The sequence below is a fragment of the Erythrolamprus reginae genome, chromosome 2 (genome assembly GCF_031021105.1).
Source record: "Erythrolamprus reginae isolate rEryReg1 chromosome 2, rEryReg1.hap1, whole genome shotgun sequence".
Classification (NCBI taxonomy): domain Eukaryota; kingdom Metazoa; phylum Chordata; class Lepidosauria; order Squamata; family Dipsadidae; genus Erythrolamprus; species Erythrolamprus reginae.
In genome coordinates, this window is record NC_091951.1 from 12,104,040 (window position 1) to 12,125,305 (window position 21,266).

The 21,266-nt window shown below is 48.7% G+C and overlaps 1 protein-coding gene and 1 long non-coding RNA gene across 2 annotated transcripts; one reads left to right on the forward strand and one right to left on the reverse strand.

Annotated features, from left to right (window-relative positions):
• Nucleotides 1-339: 339 nt before the first annotated feature.
• Nucleotides 340-5,919, forward strand: LOC139159754 (uncharacterized). Its single transcript, XR_011557845.1, has 2 exons — nt 340-427; nt 5,698-5,919. It is a non-coding gene; the product is annotated as an uncharacterized lncRNA (long non-coding RNA).
• Nucleotides 1,669-20,166, reverse strand: LOC139159728 (patr class I histocompatibility antigen, B-2 alpha chain-like). Its single transcript, XM_070737086.1, has 9 exons — nt 20,003-20,166; nt 16,177-16,452; nt 13,722-13,997; nt 10,832-11,113; nt 6,298-6,408; nt 5,747-5,779; nt 4,109-4,141; nt 2,724-2,761; nt 1,669-2,466 (listed from the first exon to the last, which is right to left on the reverse strand). The coding sequence occupies exons 1-8, from the start codon at nt 20,070-20,072 to the stop codon at nt 2,742-2,744; spliced, it is 1,101 nt and encodes a 366-aa protein (XP_070593187.1). The 5' UTR covers nt 20,073-20,166; the 3' UTR covers nt 1,669-2,466; nt 2,724-2,741.
• Between the last annotated feature and the right edge of the window lie 1,100 nt (nt 20,167-21,266).

Sequence of the window (21,266 nt, forward strand, 5' to 3'; positions counted from 1 at the left end):
ATTCTGGCCTTCTTCTTGGTCCAAATAAACTTCTTTACTTGTTTGTGAAGAGTATTGAAAAAAGTTTTATTCAAATTTATTGGAGCAACTTGAAATAGATAAAGAAACCTTGGAAGAATGTTTGATTTTATGGCAGCTATTTTCCCCAATCCTGCTGTAAGTTCAAACAGTCGCTAAATGAACTGTTGTAATTCGAGGACTCCCTGTAGACTAAACTGAATGAATTTGTGGCTGACTGGTTTATCCTTGGTGCTCATTTTTCTTTCATGCATTTTATTTATTGTCTTTTATTTATTATTTTATTTATTTATTTATTTATTGGATTTATATGTTACCCAGTGGTGGGCCACCATTCCCGGCGCTACCAGAACGCATGCGTAGAAGCCCAATCTCACACAGAAGCACAAAAACCCACAGAAACCGGCAGGTAAGTAGACAGCTGCCACTCATCCCGTCTGCTCGCCTGCTTCACCTCACTGCTCATCCCATCGGGTAGTCCTCTTGTCTCCCATCAGCTCCATTGTGCCACTGCCTTACCTTGAGTGCACTGCTCTCCTGCTGAGAAGATGGGCCACCATGCAGGGTCCAAGCTCCAGCTGCATGGCCTGGTTTATTCTCCCACAGTGGCGCGGGAAAGCAGTAGGCAGGCCACGCAGAAAAACCACGCCGGAATCGCCAGAATCACACCGGTTGCACGTGCATGGTGCATGGATGCCTGGTGGCAATGGAGGGAGGCTACACGCTCCATTTCTGCCACTGGAACAGTGGTTCCATCATTCTGGGGTGTGGCCCATCCCTGATGCCCCCCCTCTCTGAGGATTTTGGTTCTTGTATTGATATTTTTATTACGTTGGCTGACCAGAGCCTCTTATGTGAGCTGGGCAGTCATACATTCTACTTAAGACATAAATTTCTAAAACTTTTGAATCAGTAGAAGACGCAAAAATATGCACTGAATTCTTTCAAATTCAATTCAATTCAATTCAATTCAATTTATTAGATTTGTATGCCACCCTTCTCCGAAAACTCAGGGGGGCTCACAGAATAAGTGCTTTCAAGTTTACCTTTTATGCTTTCAAAGATGGCTAGTCGAAGGGGAGGGAGAGGGAAGACCCCCACCCTTTTCATTCCTCCGTGCCCCCAAAGCATCCCCTGTAATATGGGGGACAACTTTCCCATCAATCAGGGTTCCCCCACCACATCATATTAGGCAGCTGAGGAGCCCAGAGATGACCTCCCAGAAGCAGGAGAAGCTGCCCTTCTGCAAGGGGACCAGGACACCTATGGCTGGTCACTGAACCCCCTGTCTCCTGAAGAGCCCCTGGATGAGGCTCAAAGACCAGCCACTTGACCAACAGCCTGAGCCAAGGGTGGATTTGAGGGAAAAGCAGCCTCTGTTGTTGCCACCACAAAGCCAAGAGCAAGCAGACATTTTACAGATGACCTTGGGGATTGTAGAGAAACATCCAGACACAGGAACAAAATGGCTGCCTCCTCCCCAAAGGAGCACACAGGAGCCCCCCCCCCTCCAAGTTCTCACTCCTTCCAACTTTTGCCTTAGTTTCTCCCTTTCCTCCCACTCAAAGTGAAATTGGAATTGGAGTCTCTGATCAACAAAGTAGAGTAAAATGCTTTCTAATTTCAACCTCCTCAAACATGCAACTCAGGTAAGAGTAGAAGAAATCATTTATTTTCAGAAAACAATTTTGGCAAAATTACAATATATGCGGAGGTAGCAGCCTGACAGTGCAATTGATCTCACCTTCCATTTTTCTAAATCATGAAAATCCATAAATGGCAATCGATAAAAAATAAGTGTCAAACGCTACACTCTGTATACTGATTATTTGTCAAATTTTGTGTTACCCTATAACTCAATTAACTCTGCAATAATCGCTTAAAAGTACATTAATTATTTTAGTGACAAAAATCTCAGAAAGCACACAGCTAGTAATAGTTTAATGGGAGATTACGTTAAACATAAAACACACACAAGGAAAAAAGATAGAAACCTCCACCTTTATCCCCCACAAGCATCATGAAATTAACAACTTATAAATCTCTCTTAAAGTAAAACCAAGAAACTCTTCATCCTCTTCCTCACCCCATTCTCTATAAACCCATTTCTAAAATCTCATCTTTAACCTCTAATCTTTCTCCACTAAGAATAATCAGCAGAAGCCCATTAAGGGGGTTATGCAATCCACAGTATCTATTATAAACTATTATCTACAAAATCCAATTTCAAATATTTTAATCCAACAATTAGTAACATAATATATTCTTTTCTTCTCTGCTCCTCAATCATAAATTTAAAAGGTTACTGATTGAATGATAAAAGCAATGATCAAAGACCCAAAATCTCTCCTGGTTCCAGCATGCAGGAAGGGTCACCTAAGAGTCCGGCCCAATTCAGAATAAGGCAGATCCATCTTCCTTCCTCTCTCTTTATGCTGGGAGTGTCCACTACAAAGAGGAAGGAGAAAGTATCCAAGGGTTAGTTGGATCCAGACAGTCACAGAGCCTGAGAGCTGCCAGAGGATCAGAGTTTGGGGGCAAGAAGACCCCTCCCCCGAGCCCCCTCCCCTAAATCCCTTCCCTTCCAGTGTTTGTGAATAGGAGAGAGAAGAGGCACTTCCAAAGTATCTTCACCCCCACTTGGTCCTTGGACTCCAAAGCCCTTTTCCCCTCCCCCCCCACATGGCCCCCACCACACCACTCACCTGCAAGGGGGGGGGCTGCTAAACGGCCTGGTTGCTCCCTGGATTGGAGATAAAGACACAGAATGAATCAATGTCTTTTCCTTTGAGGAGGACAAATCTCTCTCTTCACCATTAAACTTCTTCAGCTTCACAAACTTCTCAGAGGATGTAAAACTTTTTATTAATTAATTAAGCTTCCACCCCAAATATCTCATTAAGGTGACTCTAGGCAGCTCACAGAAAAATTCAATAAACTGCCATGTAGAACATTTAAATCAATAAATAAAAACCAGATTCCCCCATCAGATCAATGTTGCCTTTGGTCTGACAACAAGATCATGTCCCGTGTGTGATTGTGGTCTCGAATCAGACCCAGGACGATATGGGAGAGACCCACAGACACCAGGGAGGCCATGAACTCCTGGGCTGCTTCCGAGGCCAAACCCAGGGATGGCCGGTTGAAGTCTCCCAGGAGAACCATAATCCTGGGCAACTCCATGCCAACCCTGAGATGGTCCCCAGCAGCTGAGGCAGGGAGGTGGCCATGCATCAGAGAGGCTGGTACAGTAGCAACAGGCCCAACTGGTCCTGTGAGCCCAAAGTCAGAAACAAAGAGTCACAACCAGAAACCTGGGAAGCGAAAGTAGAGTCTGGAGGACAGAAGGGAAAGGGGGGACATGATTGAAACATTTAAATATGTTAAAGGGTTAAAGAAGGTTCAGGTGGGAAGTGTTTTTAATAGGAAAGTGAACACAAGAACAAGGGGGCACAATCTGAGGTTATTTGGAAGAAAGATCAGAAGCAACGTGAGAAAATATTATTTTACTGGAAGAGTAGTAGATGCTTGGAACAAACTTCCAGCAGACGTGGTTGGTAAATCCACAGTAACTGAATTTAAACATGCCTGGGATAAACATATCCATCCTAAGATAAAATACAGGTAATAGTATAAGGGCAGACTAGATGGACCATGAGGTCTTTTTCTGCTGTCAATCTTCTACGTTTCTATGTTTCAAAAGCCCAAGTGCCAAAAGAGATTATCAGATGACCACTGAACCCCACTTCCTCTGCCCTGGACTCTCAGTTGGGGCCAAACATTAAATCCAGATGAGGACATCTCTGAGAGAAGGACACCCACCCCCTCCAGAGTCAGCCAGGTCTCAGCTCTGCCACCAGAAGAATCTCTAACCACTAGGGATCATGGCATTGCCAGTAATTTCCCTGTTTCCCCTCAAAGACTTGAGGGCTTTTTCCTCCAATGGGGGTCAAGGCTCCACCATACAGACTCTGGGCTGCCTGAATTCCCCTGCCTGAATCCAATCCAATCCTGAATCCCCATCCCCCCAAAGTCTTGCAAAGAGACCGAATGGCTGAGGCAGCAGCAGGAGTCGCTCCCTCCCACTTACCCTGCTCTGAACTGCTGGATCCTTTGTCACTTGCTGGAAAAGAAGGAAAGAAAAAGAAGGTGAGAAAGTCTCTCTCTTGGCTTAGAGGTGGAGAAGCTCAGCTCTTTCTGACCCCAGCCCCCTCCCTCCTTTTCCCTCCCCCTCCCTTTCTCTCTCCCTCCCTTTCCCTCCCCCTCCCTTTCTCTCTCCCTCCTTTTCCCTCCCCCTCCCTTTCTCTCTCCCTCCTTTTCCCTCTCCCTCCCTTTCTCCCTCCCTCCCTTTCCCTCCCCCTCCCTTTCTCTCTCCCTCCCTTTCCCTCCCCCTCCCTTTCTCTCTCCCTCCTTTTCCCTCCCCCTCCCTTTCTCTCTCCCTCCTTTTCCCTCCCCCTCCCTTTCTCTCTCCCTCCTTTTCCCTCTCCCTCCCTTTCTCTCTCCCTCCTTTTCCCTCTCCCTCCCTTTCTCTCTCCCTCCCTTTCCCTCCCCCTCCCTTTCTCTCTCCCTCCTTTTCCCTCCCCCTCCCTTTCTCTCTCCCTCCTTTTCCCTCCCCCTCCCTTTCTCTCTCCCTCCTTTTCCCTCTCCCTCCCTTTCTCCCTTCCTCCCTTTCTCCTCCCTCCCTTTCTCCCTTCCTCCCTTTCTCCTCCCTCCCTCCCTTTCTCTCTCTCACACACAATCAAAGACTCACAAATACATGGGGAGAGTTTGGACCAAATTGTTTTGGCTAAAATGTTTTGGCATCGAAAATAATTCTTAAAATTTGTATATATATCACACTAAGCCAGAAGGCAGAGCTGACCTAAAAAGATACAGATGGATCCAAAGTTCTTTTTTTAACCATTTCTTACTTAAACAGCCTTTGTGATGGGAGACCAAGAGGAGATCCAGCTGACATCCCCCAAAGCTCCTTTTCCCTCAATATGACCCCTTTTGACACCTAATTTTATGGAGCTTCTGACTCTCATTTGGCCAAGCCTTTCCCTTCTGCCTACTTGGGAAACAGAGCATGTTCTCAGTCAGAGGGACCTTCCACCATCTGGATCTGCTCACCTTCTTGAAGGTTCCTTCTCCCAGATGTTTCTCCTTGAGGGCTCCACTTCCAAGAAGAGCCTGGCTGTAATGAAAAGGGGGCCTATCTTCCCCAGCCTGGTTCTTAGGAGGAAGAGGAAGATAGCACATACAACACTCTCTCTCTCTCTCTCTCTCTCTCACACACACACACACACACACACACTCAACTGATGGTTTCCCTGCTCTAAGTTGGAGTGTCAGGCCAAAAGTTATTATGTGAAGTCAGAGGTTGGCCTGACATACAATTAGCAGTGATAGAGAAACGGGAGGGGTGTGTGTGTGTGTGTGAGAGAGAGAGAGATTATAATACCACACATTACGCAGAGTCCAAGGTTACTGAACTAGGAAGGAAATAGGGGTCCCTGCACTGGATGGGTCCACAGGATTGCACTTGTGGGAGTGGGGATATGATATGAACTTTAACCTAGATGTAATCATAAGGGAATCTTAAGAGTTGCAATGATCAAGCTGAAATCCAGAAATGGCTTTGTTAATAAATCAACCCCTGCGTGAAAGCTCAGGCGTGGACTTTGATTTATTTCTCAGGTGCTATTTGGTTCGCTGACATTACAAGGAAAGAGGACAAATCACTCACTTGATGCTGCTTTGTAGCCATCCTGATGTTTCTCTGCAAGGACAAAAATCAGTGAAAGCTCAAAAGGATCCACCAGAGATCATCCAAACTCTCCCTCCGTAGGTGGAAGAACCCCAGGAGATATTTCACAGTCACTTTGTCCCATCAATAAAGACAGAAAGATCTTCAAAATACAGATGTATCTCCTGATTCGCCCCAAGAGAGACCTGCTGCCTCCGAGATGGAGGGAGGGGAATTGGGGGAAGCAGCTGGTAGGGGAGGGAGGTTCCCATGGAAACCCTTCTCTGCTGCTCTTTGGTCAAAGCCTTTGAGGGGGACAGAGGAACTGGGAGGCCTCTTCCCAACTCAGAAGAACCTCAGACTGCCTGAATCTCAGACTCAGCTGAACCGAGACTGGAGTCCCAGCAAGAGGCTGAGATCTCAGATGCTCCCCAAGAGGGCTGGGACAACAGGACAGAAGGAGGCCCAGAAGGAGCTCCCCAAAGGGAAAGACTTGGGGGGAATCTCCCCATCTTCCTTCCATCATCCCCCCCCCCAAAAAAGATACTTACTGAAGAACACCAGGAACCCAGCAATCCCAGCAATCACACCCACCACAACCAGAGCAGCCACAACGCAGCCGATAATGATGAGCCAAAGGTTGGATTTTGAATCGGTGGGTTCTGAATTGGGAGAAAGAGCAATTAAATTTGATTATTTCCTGCATCGTGACAATCATCAATTTAAAAAATGGAGTTTCAATTTGAATTTTGAAACTTTGGAAATCTGGTGTAGGTTTGGGACACTTCTGAGCATATGCAGAGTTCTTTGAGAGGGGGCTTTTCCCCTTGGGTGCTGAGCCTCAGGAATTCTCATATCAAAATAATGTGCAAGTTCTTTCTTAGAGAAGCAACACAGGGTTTTAAATTATTGTTGTTGTTATTATTATTATTATTATTATTATTATTATTTATTACACTTGTATGCCGCACTTCTCCCAAGACGGGGCGGCTCACAGAATACAAATAAAAAAATATGTGTACAAATGTAATAGTTAAAAACTATAAACTAAGATCCCATTGCATTAAAAAACTGTCAAAACCATTATTTAAAAAACATACAAGCATACCATACATAAAACTATATTTGGACCACATTTGGAATACTGTGTTTAGTTCTGGAGACCTCACCTACAAAAAGATATTGACAAAATTGAACAGGTCCAAAGACGGGCTACAAGAATGGTGGAAGGTCTTAAGCATAAAACGTATCAGGAAAGACTTCATGAACTCAATCTGTATAGTCTGGAGGACAGAAGGAAAAGGGGGGACATGATCGAAACATTTAAATATGTTAAAGGGTTAAATAAGGTCCAGGAGGGAAGAACAAGGGGACACATTCTGAAGTTAGTTGGGGGAAAGATCAAAAGCAAAATGAGAAAATATTATTTTACTGAAAGAGTAGTAGATCCTTGGAACAAACTTCCAGCAGACGTGGCTGATAAATCCACAGTAACTGAATTTAAACATGCCTGGGATAAACATATATCCATCCTAAGATAAAATACAGAAAATAGGGCAGACTAGATGGATCATGAGGTCTTTTTCTGCCGTCAGTCTTCTATGTTTCTATGTTTCTATATAGGCCTGGGGAGATGTTTTATGCTGAGCCTGAGGAATTCACATATTGTATTATAAAATAATGTGCAAGTTCTTTCTTAGAGAAGCAACACAGTGACCTTTTGACCTTTATAGCAGGAAACCCTGTTAGTCTCTGATGGGAAAAAGCTCAGACTTGGGAGCCTCTTTTCTGAGTCCTGATGTCCATCTGTCCAGCCAAAATTTGCCTTCAGAAAAGGGGCTACCAGATTCCTCCTGATTCTTCCACTTTATTTATTTATTTATTTATTAGATTTGTATGCCGCCCCTCTCCATAAACTCGGGGCGGCTAACAACAGTAGTAAACAGCATATAACAAATCTAATGTTTAAAATAATTTAAAAACCCTTATTTAAAACCAAACATACAAACAAACATACCATGCATAAATTGTATAGGCCTAGGGGGAAAAGGGTAGTTCAGTTCCCCCAAGCCTGATGACAGAGGTGGGTTTTAAGGAGCTTACGAAAGGCAAGGAGGGTGGGGGCAATTCTGATCTCTGAGGAGAGCTGGTTCCAGAGGGTCGGGGCCGCCACAGAGAAGGCTCTTCCCCTGGGTCCCGCCAGATGACATTGTTTAGTCGACGGGACCCAGAGAAGACCGACTCTACGCCGTTGCGACCTCTCCGTGGCGTTAGACCCCGTAGAGCCCCATGATTCAACGAGGAGCTCCGGGAGTTGAAACGCCAGAAGAGACGTCTAGAGAAGCGATGGAGGAAGAGTAAGTCTGAATCCGATCAAACACTTGTAAGAGCTCATATTAAGACTTACAAAGTGGCGCTCAAGGCGGCAAGATGCGCGTATCATGCCGCCTTGATTGCATCAGCGGAATCCCGCCCGGCCGCTCTGTTTAGGGTGACCCACTCCCTTCTTAATCAGAGGGGAGTTGGGGAGCCCTTGCAGAGTAGTGCCGAGGATTTTAACACGATTTTCGCTGATAAAATCGCTCGGATCCGGGTGGACCTCGACTCCAATTGGGAAACAGAGTCGAGTGACAATGAGTCAGTCGAGGTGACTGGGGCTAAACGTCTTTGTCCATCTGTCTGGGCGGAGTTTGACTTGGTGACACCTGATGAAGTGGACAAGGCCATTGGAGCTGTGAGTTCCGCCACCTGTTTACTGGATTCGTGTCCCTCTTGGTTGGTTTTGGCCAGTCGAGAGGTGACACGGAGCTGGGTCCAGGAGATTGTCAATGCCTTCTTGGGGAGGGGGTCCTTTCTGGCCCTTTATAAGGAGGCACTCTTGTGCCCCCTCCTCAAGAAGCCTTCTCTGGACCCAGCCGTGCTTAATAACTACCGCCCAGTCTCCAACCTTTCCTTTATGGGGAAGGTTGTTGAGAAGGTGGTGGCACTTCAACTCCAGCGATCCTTGGAAGAAGCCGATTATCTAGGTCCTCAGCATTCTGGATTCAGGCCCGGCTACAGCACGGAAACTGCTTTGGTCGCTCTGATGGATGATCTCTGGTGGGCCCGGGACAGGGGTTCATCCTCTGTCCTGGTGCTCCTTGACCTCTCAGTGGCTTTCGATACCATCGACCATGGTATCCTTCTGCGCCGGCTGGAGGGGTTGGGAGTGGGAGGCACTGTTCTTCAGTGGTTCTCCTGCTACCTCTCTGGTCGGTCGCAGTCGGTGTTAGTGGGGGGTCAGAGGTAGACCTCTAGGTTGCTCCCTTGTGGGGTGCCTCAGGGGTCGGTCCTCTCCCCCCTGCTATTTAATATCTACATGAAACCACTGGGTGAGATCATCCAAGGGCATGGGGTGAGGTATCATCAATATGCAGATGATACCCAGCTTTACATCTCCACCCCTTGTCCAGTCAATGAAGCAGTGGAAGTGATGTGCCGGTGTCTGGAGGCTGTTGGGGTCTGGATGGGTGTCAACAGACTCAAACTCAACCCTGATAACCCTGGCTGTGGGTTTTGCCTCCCAAGGACAATTCCATCTGTCCATCCATTATCCTGGGGGGGGGAATTACTAACCCCCTCAGAGAGGGTCCGCAACTTGGGCGTCCTCCTCAATCCACAGCTCACATTAGAGAAACATCTTTCAGCTGTGGTGAAGGGGGGGGGTTCCCAGGTTCGCCTGGTGCACCAGTTGCGGCCCTATTTGGATCGGGAGTCACCGCTCACAGTCACTCATACCCTCATCACCTCGAGGCTCGACTACTGTAACGCTCTCTACATGGGGCTACCTTTAAAAAGTGTTCGGAAACTTCAGATCGTACAGAATGCAGCTGCGAGAGCAATCATGGGCTTCCCTAAATATGCCCATGTCACACCAACACTCCGCAGTCTGCATTGGTTGCCGATCAGTTTCTGGTCACAATTCAAAGTGTTGGTTATGACCTATAAAGCCCTTCATGGCACCGGGCCAGGTTATATCCGGGACCGCCTTCTGCCGCACGAATCCCAGCGACCAATTAGGTCCCACAGAGTTGGCCTTCTCCAGGTCCCGTCAACTAAACAATGTCGTTTGGCAGGACCCAGGGGAAGAGCCTTCTCTGTGGCGGCCCTGGCCCTCTGGAACCAACTTTCCCCAGAGATTAGAATAGCCCCCACCTTTCTTGCCTTTCGAAAGTTGCTTAAAACCCACCTCTGTCGTCAGGCATGGGGGAATTAACATATTCTTTCCCCCTAGGCTTCCACAATTTATGTATGATACGTTCGTATGTATGATTGGTTTTAAAATAAGGGTTTTTAGCTCCTTTAGTATTGGATTGTCGCATGTTGTTTTTACTACTGTTGTTAGCCGCCCCGAGTCTACGGAGAGGGGCGGCATACAAATCCAATAAAATGATAAAAATGATAAAATGATAATGACCTAACCGGTCGCTGGGATTCGTGCGGCAGAAGGCGGTCCCGGATGTATTCTGGTCCGATGCCATGAAGGGCTTTATAGGTCATAACCAACACTTGGAATTGTGACCGGAAACTGAGCGGCAACCAATGCAGACTGCGGAGTGTTGGTGTGACATAGACTAATACTGGGGAAGACCATGATTGCTCTCACAGCTGCATTCTGCACGATCTGAAGTTTCCGAACACTTTTCAAAGGTAGCCCCATGTAGAAAGCATTACAGTAGTCGAGCCTTGAGGTGATGTGGGCAGGTGATGATGGCAATTGTAAACAAAAGCAAATCTATTTCTGGTGCTCAACGTAACTGCTGCTTTTCTGCTGGGAGGAAGAACCAGGGGAGGCCTAAGAGAGGATCTAAGGGCCTTTCATCAGGATCGGCCAAGTATTGTGATGGGATTCTGTAGTTTCCTTTCTATCCCCTGAAGTCAGTTCTAGGGTCTGGTCCCTGTAGCTTCACCAACCTCAAACAATGGAAAAACCAATGGATTAAAGCTCAGGCATGTTCATATCTGGACACACCTGGGGTCAGATTTCTCTCCCACCCCCTCCAGGCTGCCAAAGAGCCCGGCCTTTCCCTCCCTGCAGCCTCTCACCCTTCAGCTCCAAGTCCAGAGGATCCTGCAGGCCGTCATGCTCCACACGGCACTGATAGCGGCCCCTCTCTTTGGGGTCGACCCGGATGCTGATCCAGTAGTGGTAGGTCCCATCCGCATTGGGGGCCAGAAACCCATGGAAGGTGTCCTGCAGCCAGACCTCCCCGTCCCTCATCCAGGAGGCATCGATCTCCCTGGGGTAGAAGCCGTGGACCCGGCAGACGTGCGTCTCCATCCCATCCTCCACCTCCGTCCTGCTGCTCATCGTCACCACTGGAGGCTCTGCGGAAACACCGGAATTGACTCTGAGCCCCTCCAGAGACTGAAAGGTGGGTGAGAAAATCAGGGGCAGGAAACTCTCCCCCTATTTCCCCCTCCACACCTGAAGCATCTCAAGGGGTTTTGGGAAATGCTCCGAATCTGGAAAACGCTCAACCACAAGAACTCCTGATTTTGAGTCCTTCCCAGAGACTCAGCCTGAAAAACCTCCAGCAGCAAATTGAGGGTCCAAGGAAATTCCTCTCTGTCTGCTTTGACCTCTGGCTGATCTTGGGCTGCTCCCTTCAGGGGAGGGAGAGTGGAGATGGTCTCTTAGGTTCCCTCTCAAAACAGCCACAACACAGAAGATTCTCTCTACTTTCTGCATCCTCTTCTGCTCCCCTGAATCTGAGGCTGCTCCAGGCCTCTTTCCAAGGGACAAAACCACTGTCTTGTGTAAGTAGCGCGCGCGCGCTAGCGCACACCCCAAAATACCCCCCCCCCCACACACACACCATTTCCCAAGGGCGCGCAAGGAGCCAGACGTTGGAGTTGGTGGCGGGGAGCGACAAAAGTGTGGAGGCGCCGTGCGCGCTCCCCATCCCCCTGCCAGCCCGCAGTAGACATGGGTGGAAGGAAAGGGAGCCGCGGCCGCTCCTGCCTCCCCATGGTGCCTCTGGCCCCCTTGCGCCCCTGGCCTCTCCCCGCTGCCTCCCACCCGCCTGATTTGCCCCCTCTCCGGCTTTCTCCACCTCCCGCCTTGGGGCGCGACTTCTCCCACGGTGGTGGCGGCTGTGACTTCTCCTCCTCCTCATCCGCGCTCCTAGCCAGGGGGCTGCAAGAGGGTTTTCTCCTCACGCTTCGTGAATGCCTGCCCCGCCCCTCTTGCAGCCCCTTCGCTGGGAGTGCTTTCGTCCCGAGCTTTCAGCAAGGGGGCTGCAGTAGAGGCAGGCAGGCGTTCCCGAAGCACTTGGAGAAAGCGCTCTCGCAGCCCCCTCGCTGACAGAGAGAGAGAGAGAGAGCAACAGACAGAGCGAGATGGAAAGAGAAGGAGAGAGAAAGTAAGTGAGAAAGAGAGAGAGAGAAAAAGAGGGGGAGGGAGAGAGATAGCAAGAGAGAGCACAAGAGAGAGAAAGAAAGCAAGAGAGAGAAAGAAAGAGTGAGAGAAAGAAAGCAATAGAGAGAAAAAGAAAACAAGAGAGAAAGAGTGAGGGAGTGAGGGAGAGAGAGACAGCAACAGACAGAGCGAGGTGTAGAGAGAGAGAGAGAGAGAAAGTGAGAAAAAGAGAGAGAGAGCAAGAGGGGGAGAGAGAAAGAGAGAGAAATGACTCTTGATTTAAAGCATATGGTAAAAAGCACCCAAATAAAACAGAGAAAAAAAAACAGCCGTGTGTGTGTGTGTGTGTGTGTGTGTGTGTGTGTGTGAACTCTTGAACCATTTCCAATAGCCTTCACCTGTTATTGGAAATGGTCCAAGAGTTCACACACACACACACACACACACACACACACCACACACACAAGGGGGGAGGAGACAGGGATGGAAAAAGAGGAGAAGATAGTAATAATAGTAATAGATTTTGCTTTTGTTTTATTATTAATTTCTTTTAATAAAAAAGAAGGGAATTTCTTTGTTTATTTATTTATTTATTTATTTATTCATACATACATACATACATACATACATACATACATACATACATACATACATACATACTTCTATGCCGCCCAGTCCCAAAGGGACTGCGGCTCAGAAATTGGACACAACCCCAACTTTGAGGGGAATAGAGATCAAATGGAATCTCACACTGATCAATTTGGAAAAGAGATTTTGTCTCTGAAAAGGGGGGGGGCAGAGAGAGATTGAGGCCAATGGAAGAGAGAGAGGGTCCTCTTCCCCAGGCAGGGAGGGGCTGTTGGTGATGATAAGTGGGGGGGGGGGAATTCCCCAATTGATCCTAATCTCATGGAGCTGATCCTGGAGGGATCAAGGGCCCCAGGGGGGAAGGGAGAGACCGAGGGGTGAGGGATGTTCTAGATGGTGAATTAATAAAAAATCCTAGGGAAAGATTATAATGTGAGTCCCCCTGTGTGGGGAGGGGGGGGGTTCCTGAAGGGAGTTAAGAGGAAAGGCTGAGTGAGAATTGTGGGAACCTGTTTGAGGCTTAAAAGAAAGATTGACATAAATTTTGCTCCACCCTGAACCCCCCCCCCCCCCCCAGAAAGAAAATAACCCCTCATCCATGGCCTTTTTGCCCAGGTGAGTTAATTGGGATGGGGGGGAATTAAGGGCACCCACCACTCTCGACTCAGTTTGGCTAATGGGGGCTTCACTGAATGGCCCCAAATGGTTCCCTCCTTGTGGGCAGTGAACTGGACACCCTCAAGGGCTTTTCCTGCCTGACCCACCCAGACACCTGCCAGGCAGAGGCTGCATTTCCTGGTCCACTGAATGGCTGCCTGGTAGTGAGAACCAATCAGGGCTTCCCGTGTCCTGGAGAGAGGCTGGAGGGGGGGGGGGGATTCCCACCAGGGAGAAAACAGGCTGCAGACCAGGGACTCGAAGGGGCTGAATGTGTCCAAGAGATCCGGCCATAAAGGAGGAAAGTCCAGTCTCCATTCAGATGCTCACCTGTCCTCAGCAGCGTCTCATTCCCATAGGACAGGTGCTTCTCCAGCCACTCAATGCAGATTTCCTCCAGGTAGGCCTTATATCTCTGATTCCATCCTGGTAAACCATCCCATTTCCTCTGGGTGATCTGGGCCTGGGGGTCGGGAGCCACCCAAGTGAGGGTCTCCTTGTCGAAGGTGATGAAGGTCCTCCCTTCGTAGCCATACTGCTCAAACCCTCCTTTGCTCCTGTCTCCCCGGAGCTCACAGCCATACATCCTCTGCAATGTGTGAAGGCCTGAAAGACAAGAGAGGAGGATGGTTTCTGGAGTCCTGAAGATAGACAGAGCTGCCCCCCTTCCTGCAAGGACTTTGACAGAGGCACTGACACCCCCATTTCCTCCCCAGAGTCCAAGGGAAAGGAAGCCCCCATCACTAACCTCCCTCCCCCCCTCCCTCCCCCTCCCTCCCTGCATTCCCCTCCCCCCAGGACGGAGTCCCTGAACCTTCCCAGGAAAAGGGAATCTGGAAAAGGCAGCAGAGGATCCCAAGGGAGACGGAGAGAAGGAGGAGTGGAAAAGAAACAGAGGGACGGAGATCCTTCCATCTTTCTCTCTGCTGTTCCTCTGGGGGGAAAGGAAGGGATCCCAGAGAGGGAACAGGAGCCTGGATCTGCGGCTGCAAAGAGGGACTGAGAATCTGGTGGTCTCAAAGAGGATCTGATAGATCTACATAAAAGCTTGCATGGATCCCTGTGACCATAAATCTTAGACTATGTTCACAAATAGCAGCAACTCAAAGGGTCTGGCTTCCACTTTGATCTAACCAGAAACAAACCATGGTTTAGTGCAATGTGGGAATGAAGCCTTGAAGGGCCACAAAGGAATATTTTCCTCAGCAACAGCAGCAAGTGGCTCAGTCTGATCTGGACACTCGAAAAGTTATTGGCCTTTGAAATGAGCTTGAAGTCCACAGTCTTTGCAAGGCCCTGGAGAAGATATTGAGACTTCAAGTGACCAGATTCTTGGATTTAAAAGAAAACTGAATGTTTGAAAAAACCAAAAGGAAATCCTGAAATGGTTCCACTCCTGTTTGGGCTTGAGAGGGAGGAAGGACGCCAGGAACTCTCAAATCTAAAGGAAAAACTACCTGGAAGGACAGTTGAACTAAACTGACCAGTGTTTTCCCTCCCTTCCCCCACCCAGGAATGTCGGGGGAGGGGATCCTTTCTCTGCATCTTCTGCTCAGCCAGAGATCTTCCCTTTGGAGGAAGAGGAAGATCCTCCTGAGCTCCAGCCTGATCCTTCCCTCGAGAGGAGATTCCCTGATCTCCCCATGGGGAAAATGGACTTTTATTTATTTTTCTTTTATTAGTTTCCTTTTGCTCCTTTACTCTATGTTACCTTCTATTAGCTTTTATCTTTTGTTCAAAAGGTTTAATGCAAATTATTTTTAAAAGTTTAAGAGGCAAACAAGGTATCATTAAAATTGTATGGAGAACCCAAGAGAGGCTGATGTCCCAAAGCCTTTACATGAATCAAGGCAGAGCAACCACATCTGGAATACTGGGAGCAGTTGTGGCCCAAAGACCCCCAAAAGGAGAGGAGGGAGCTGGAGAAGGTCCAGAGGAGGCGACTCAGGCGAGGGGAGGGGGGAAGCAGCCCCCCTTTGAGGAAAGGTTGGGACATTTGGGGCTCTTTAGCCTGGAAAGGAGGCTCCCACTGGACACACAGGTGCTTTCAGCCCCTGCCCCCAAATAAGGTTCCTTGAAGGTGAATCTTGTCCCCCAAAGATGGCAGAAGGGGGGGGGCTGCTGAAGAAGGCCTCCCCCCCTCCAGGGCAGCCCCACCAAGAGGGCAGGGCAGGAGTTCAGCCTGAGGGACCAAGGATGGGAAGCCACGAAGGCTCTGAGAGATTCTGGAAGGGCCCCAAATGGAGGATCCTTTCTTCTCTGTCTTTCCCTCTCAGGATTGGGAGGATCCTGGCCCTGTGCCCCCCCTAAGAGCCCCCACCCCATTGGGTCTTCCTGGCCCCTCCTTCCAACTGGAGGGTGAACAGAAGCTCCCGGAATTTTGGGGCCCCTCTCGTCCCTCCAAATAGGGGGTGAAGGAAAGAGGGATCTGGTCATCCCAGGTGGATCTGCACTTGATCCCTTATTTCTCTGGGGTGGAAACAGAAGGATGAGGACCTGCTTGCCCCAGACTTTAATTAGGATCCACTGCCTTTTTTGGGGGGGAGACCTATGATTCCCTTCCTCCCCCACAGCAGGAGATCCACCAAGATCATTAAGTGCAATTGGCAGAACATGGCAGCTATGGAGACAAGGACAATCTTATATGGATTTGAGAAAAAGAATAAATATATTAAAAAATACTTTTTAAAAGGTGTGGAAGCAGCCTTTCCCTTTGAATAGACCCCCCTCTGGTTCCTGGGGAGGGGAATATGGGGCCAGAGTAATCACCAGACCCATCACTCACCTTCGCTCTGATTGTAGCGATTCCTCAGAGTCTCCAGGTTTTCTCTGAACAGCTCCTCATTGGAACGAGATATCTGGGTCTCTGTCTCCCAATATTTTGGATCGTCCTTCCCCACCTTCTCCATCCAGGAGACTCGAGGCTGTTTCTTCTGGCTATGGCTGTCATAGTGAATGAAGAGTTGATCATCCACATAACCCACAGTGACAAAGTGGGGCAGCCCCTGACTGGGCTCCGAGACTGCGGTGTAGAAAAACTTCATGGAGTGGGAGGAGGCGCCTGGAAGGGACCCAGAGGGGCAAAGTTAGGGGGCTTCAGTCAAGGACCCTGATGCTCTATGGGGCACAGAAGGCCCCATTCCCAGGTCTGGAAAGAAGGAAGAATAGAAAATGAAGGTTCAGGAGGGAAGTGTTTTCAATAGGAAAGTGAACACAAGAACAAGGGGGCACAATCTGAGGTTAGTTGGGGGAAAGATCAAAAGCAACTTGAGAAAATATTATTTTACTGAAAGAGTAGTAGATGCTTGAAACAAACTTCCAGCAGACGTGGTCTGTAAATCCACAGTAACTGAATTTAAACATGCCTGGGATAAACATATATCCATCCTAAGATAAAATACAGGAAATAGTATAAGGGCAGACTAGATGGACCATGAGGTCTTTTTCTGCCGTCAGTCTTCTATGTTTCTAAGGGGGAGATGATGGGAGAGAGAAATAAAACACGGGGTGGAAAGAGGGAGTGACCGAGAGGCAAAGGAGCAGCTTCTGGAGGGCTTGAGGGGAGAGAGAGAGGAAAGGAAAAGAAAGCAGAGACAAAGAGAGAGCAGGACCCCCAAACGTTCTGTGCTGCCCTCCAATTGTTTCCCTCCCTTCCAGCAAGGCACCCTCCACCCCACCCCCTTCTGCATTGCTCAGTCTCTGCCCCACGGAGGCTGCAGGGGCCCCACAGGAAGAGGGGGGGCTCCATCCCCAGAACTTCAAAACGTAGCAGGAACCCCCATCTGGTCCCCCCAAGAGGAAAAAAAACATTCTGACTTCACTGAGGCCCAACATGGATTGTGAATAGGTGCAGATTTGAGGGGGGATTTTATAAAATAGGGGGAGGGAGGGGGGAATTGGGGTGAGACCAGAGGCCGTGGGATCCTTACAGGAAACCCAAACTCTTTGCCTATGAGTTATGGGGAGGCAAAGGGGGGAGCGAAGGGAGCATTTTCCCCCTCACCCCCCGATTGGGAAATTCCCCCTCCCGTCCCAGAGTTCAGGCATCTGAACAGGACTTGGCTTTGAGCCCAGGACTCAGTGGGGCTCATCCCCACACCTTGAGCCATGGAGGCCTAGTGGTTCGAATGCAGCATTGCAGGCTAATTCTGCCCACAGCCAGGAGTTCAATCCTGACCTGCTCAAGGTCGATTGTTAGGCTGACATATTCAACTGCTTCGAGTGGGCTTGAAAGCTCTGTGAAGTGGAATACAGGTAGTCCTCCACTTCCAATGGTTCGTTTAGTGACTGTTTACATCATCACTGAAAAAAGTAACTGATGGTCATTTTTAGCACTTAGGACCATTGTAACATCCCCATGTTCTTCACAGGATCAAAATTCAGATCCTTGACAACTGGTTCATATTTATCATGGTCACAGAGTCCCGGGGATCATGTGATCTCTTTTTGCAACCTCTGACAAGCAAACTCAATGGGGAAGCACATTCACTTAAAAACCATGTTACTAGTTTAACAGCTACAGTGATTTCCTTAACAAATGTGGCAAAAAAAAGCCATAAATTGAGGCAAAACACACAAATTTCTCACTTAGCAACATAAATTCTGGGCTCAATTGTGGTCGCAAATCCAGGACTGGATATATAAATGTAAGCACTGGTGCTATTGCTGTGCCACAGAAAACCTGGGATTATCCCAAGAGAGAATAAATAAAGAATTCCAGCCACCCAATTAGGGTCCAAAGCCATAATTCCCAGGTGCTAGAAAGACACCAGATTTATCCTGAATCTCAATTTCTCTGACACTTTTCCTGTTTTGAAGCTGATCCAACACGTTGGGAGCACAAAGAAAGGCAGAAATGCCCCTCAGCCAATTTGGGAGGATGGTGGGAATAGGAATAAGAATAAACTAGAATATAGAATGGAACAGAATATAGTAGAATTCTTTATTGGCCAAGTGTGACTGGACACACAAGGAATTTGTCTCCAATGCAGAGGTTCTCTGTGATCTCAATTATCCACCAGCGACTCTCAAGGCTTAACTCAAAGTTTCTCTAACTCAGCCACTTGGGCTTCAGTGTGGACTACAACTCCCAGAATTCCCCTCTCCCCAGAAACACCTGGAAAATCTCCAAGGCCCCTTTGTTGGTGTCTATTCTGAAAGCTCTTCAGAGCAAAAATTCTTCCAGGGCATCAAATATTTTAAAGATCATTTTCAGGATCATTCACGGGACTTATTTGGGCAGAACCTGCGTCTACACAGGAAATAAACAGTTCCTCTGCCCATTCCCTCCAGTATGGTCTCCCAGTCCTTCCCAGTTCAAGGCAAAGGCCTGGGCCTCCTCCTTCCTGCTCCTCCCCACAATCCCAGGGGCTGCTCAGAGGTTTTGGGGATCCCCAGATCCACTTCCAGCTCTGGGGAGATTTCAGAATCCAAATGGATCAGATTGGACCCTCCGTGATCCAGAACCTGCTTCTTCCCCTTGTGGGGCTGAGCAATGAGCAAGGCTGAAGTCTGCCTGAGAGGAGAAACATGTGGATGTAACTCACAATCCTGAATCCTCCTCAAATCAGAAATGACACGTGTGACTGTAACACAGGTTTGCATAGGTTTGTCATCCTGACAATCGTGAATGTGCCTCCGGTCAGGAACGGCTGGTGAGTTTGGGCCTGTCTGTGTCCAAGCAAGCGGCTCATTTCATGGTCACCACCCAGAGGTCTTCTCTCCTTTTACCTCCAAGCAGCTTATTTCATCCTTAAATTCCTGCCAACCTTTTTTAATGTCTTTTGAAAAGTTCCTATATTGATAACCTCTCAGAGCAAACAGCCAGTAACACCCCAAGTTCCCCATTACCAAAAAATAAATAATACATTGTAAACATTTTTGATTCTGCAAACTGTCCCATGTTGGGAGCTTCTGCAATGGGAGAAGGAAACTCTTGGGGGGCAAATCTCTGCCTGCCCCATCCCCAAAAAAGCTCTGGGGATATTGGGGTTCATTTTAGGACCAAGTGATGGTGGGGATCAGGAGAAAGAGACAATCAGAAAGGAAGGAAGATTATTAAGAAGAGCTTCTCTCCAGACTCTTATCCTGCTGTATTCACAGGAAGACTTTAACCCAGATCGATCCACTACAACAGCATCTGCCAAGACACGGATCCCATTAGAGAAACCAGCTGGGTCTTCCCAGCACCAGAAGCCCCAAAGAGCCCCAAAGCCCCTCCCAAGGCAGGAAAGGGGATCCAGGCGGAGGGGTTGGGTGAAGGCAGCCAGGAGGTTCTTCATCTGATCTGATCACCTGCAAACGCCGCTTTCCGACAACCTCCACTTTGGGGGAGGGAAAGAACTGCTCTTGGGGCGCCCTGATAGACTTGACTGACCTCTGGAGGGGCCACTTTGTCCTGTTCCCAGGGGGGCTCTCCTGGGGGCGAGTGGGGGCAGAGGCAACGGAATCCCCTCGAGGCCTCAACTCTTTGGGACCGAATCTCAAAGTGGCCAGAGGGATGGGAGGGGGAGCGGACCAGAAAGAGGACCGAATCAGGATTCTATTTCTGGGAATCAACTTTTTTTAGGGGGGAAGGGGCCGGAACCCCCGAAGGCCCCAGAGGGACTCACCATCGCAGCTGTCCCGGAGGGCGAGGGCCAGCAGCACCAGAAGCCAGAAGAGCGCAGAGCGCAGAGCCATCCTGCCCCGATCCTCAACCTCCACTCCGCTCTCCGGAAAAGTCGCAGGCAAACAAAGACTCGCCCCGAGTGACCAGCAACGCAACAATCCAGGAAAAGGCGGCGATTGGGCAAGTTCAGCCAGTAGAAAAAATGTATCTCCGTGTCGTCATTGTTGCTAGGCAGACGTCCAGGTGCAACCGGCCAGAGATGAAAGCGAAAGTTCTATCTGGAAATCCCCTTCCAGGGGTTCCGCCTCTTGGGGGGAGGGGCTGGGAAAAGCAAGCGGATTCTCTGGGCCTGTGGGGGGAGGGGCGCAGGCGAGGGGGAGGGGAGACCCAACAGTGGGGGATCAGGTGGAGCTGCCAAAAAGCAACGCAGTCTTGGTGTCAACAGAGGAGCAACAACATCAAAAGAAGCAGAGAAAGGATCGTCCTGGTTTATCCTGCACTAGTGAGGCTCCTCTTTGCCTGCTGGTCCAGTTCTGGTCTCCACGATCCAAAAAGGATGCTGAGACCCTGGAAAGAGTGCAGAGAGGAGCCACAAAGATGATGAAGGAAGGTTGAGTGGGATGGAGAACCCTTGAGAGAACTATGGAGGCCCAGCCTATCCAACAGAGGAATTTGGGGAAGGGGGTGTATGTGTCATAATAACTGTCTCCCAGCACTTGAGGGGCTTCCCCAGAGAAGAAGGGATGGACCTCTTCTCCAAAGCACAAGGCAGCAGGACAGGAAGCAACGGGTGGAAGCTTGTGAAAGAGAGATCCAACCCAGAAGGAAGGAGAAATTTCCTAACAGTGAGAACAGTCAATCAGTGGAATAACTGACATCCAGGAATTGTGAGAGCTCCCTCACTGGAAGTTTTCCAAAACAGACTGGAGAACTGTTAGACTGGGATGGTATTAGGTCTCCTGCCTGGATCTGAGGGTTGGACTAGATGACCTCTGAGGTCCTTTCCAGCCCTGTGAGTCTGTGTTTTACCTCAGACACCCCAAATGACCTTCGCTCTGGCTAAAAATGCTCAAAGGCTTTTTTTGGTGGCATTTTCAAAGCAAAGATATTTATTTCTATGGAAAAATGTCAGAGGTATCAATTACAGTATATAAATTCCCAATTTCCTTTTATTTTCCTAGTCTAATGAATGTTTTGGAAGCTTCAAACTCTTCTCTTTTCCCACCATAAACTAAGGTGGCTGCTCTCTCCTTTGCCGGTTCTTC

Excerpts from the sequence above, each read along its gene's own strand:
- LOC139159728 (XM_070737086.1), bottom strand. The coding sequence starts at position 20,072 with ATGGCTCTGCGCTCTGCGCTCTTCTGGCTTCTGGTGCTGCTGGCCCTC. Across the intron at positions 11,114-13,721 it reads TGAGACGCTGCTGAGGACAG|AGCCTCCAGTGGTGACGATG; the intron begins GTGAGCATCTGA and ends GTGTTTCCGCAG. Across the intron at positions 4,142-5,746 it reads TGGCTACAAAGCAGCATCAA|CAAGTGACAAAGGATCCAGC; the intron begins GTGAGTGATTTG and ends CTTCTTTTCCAG.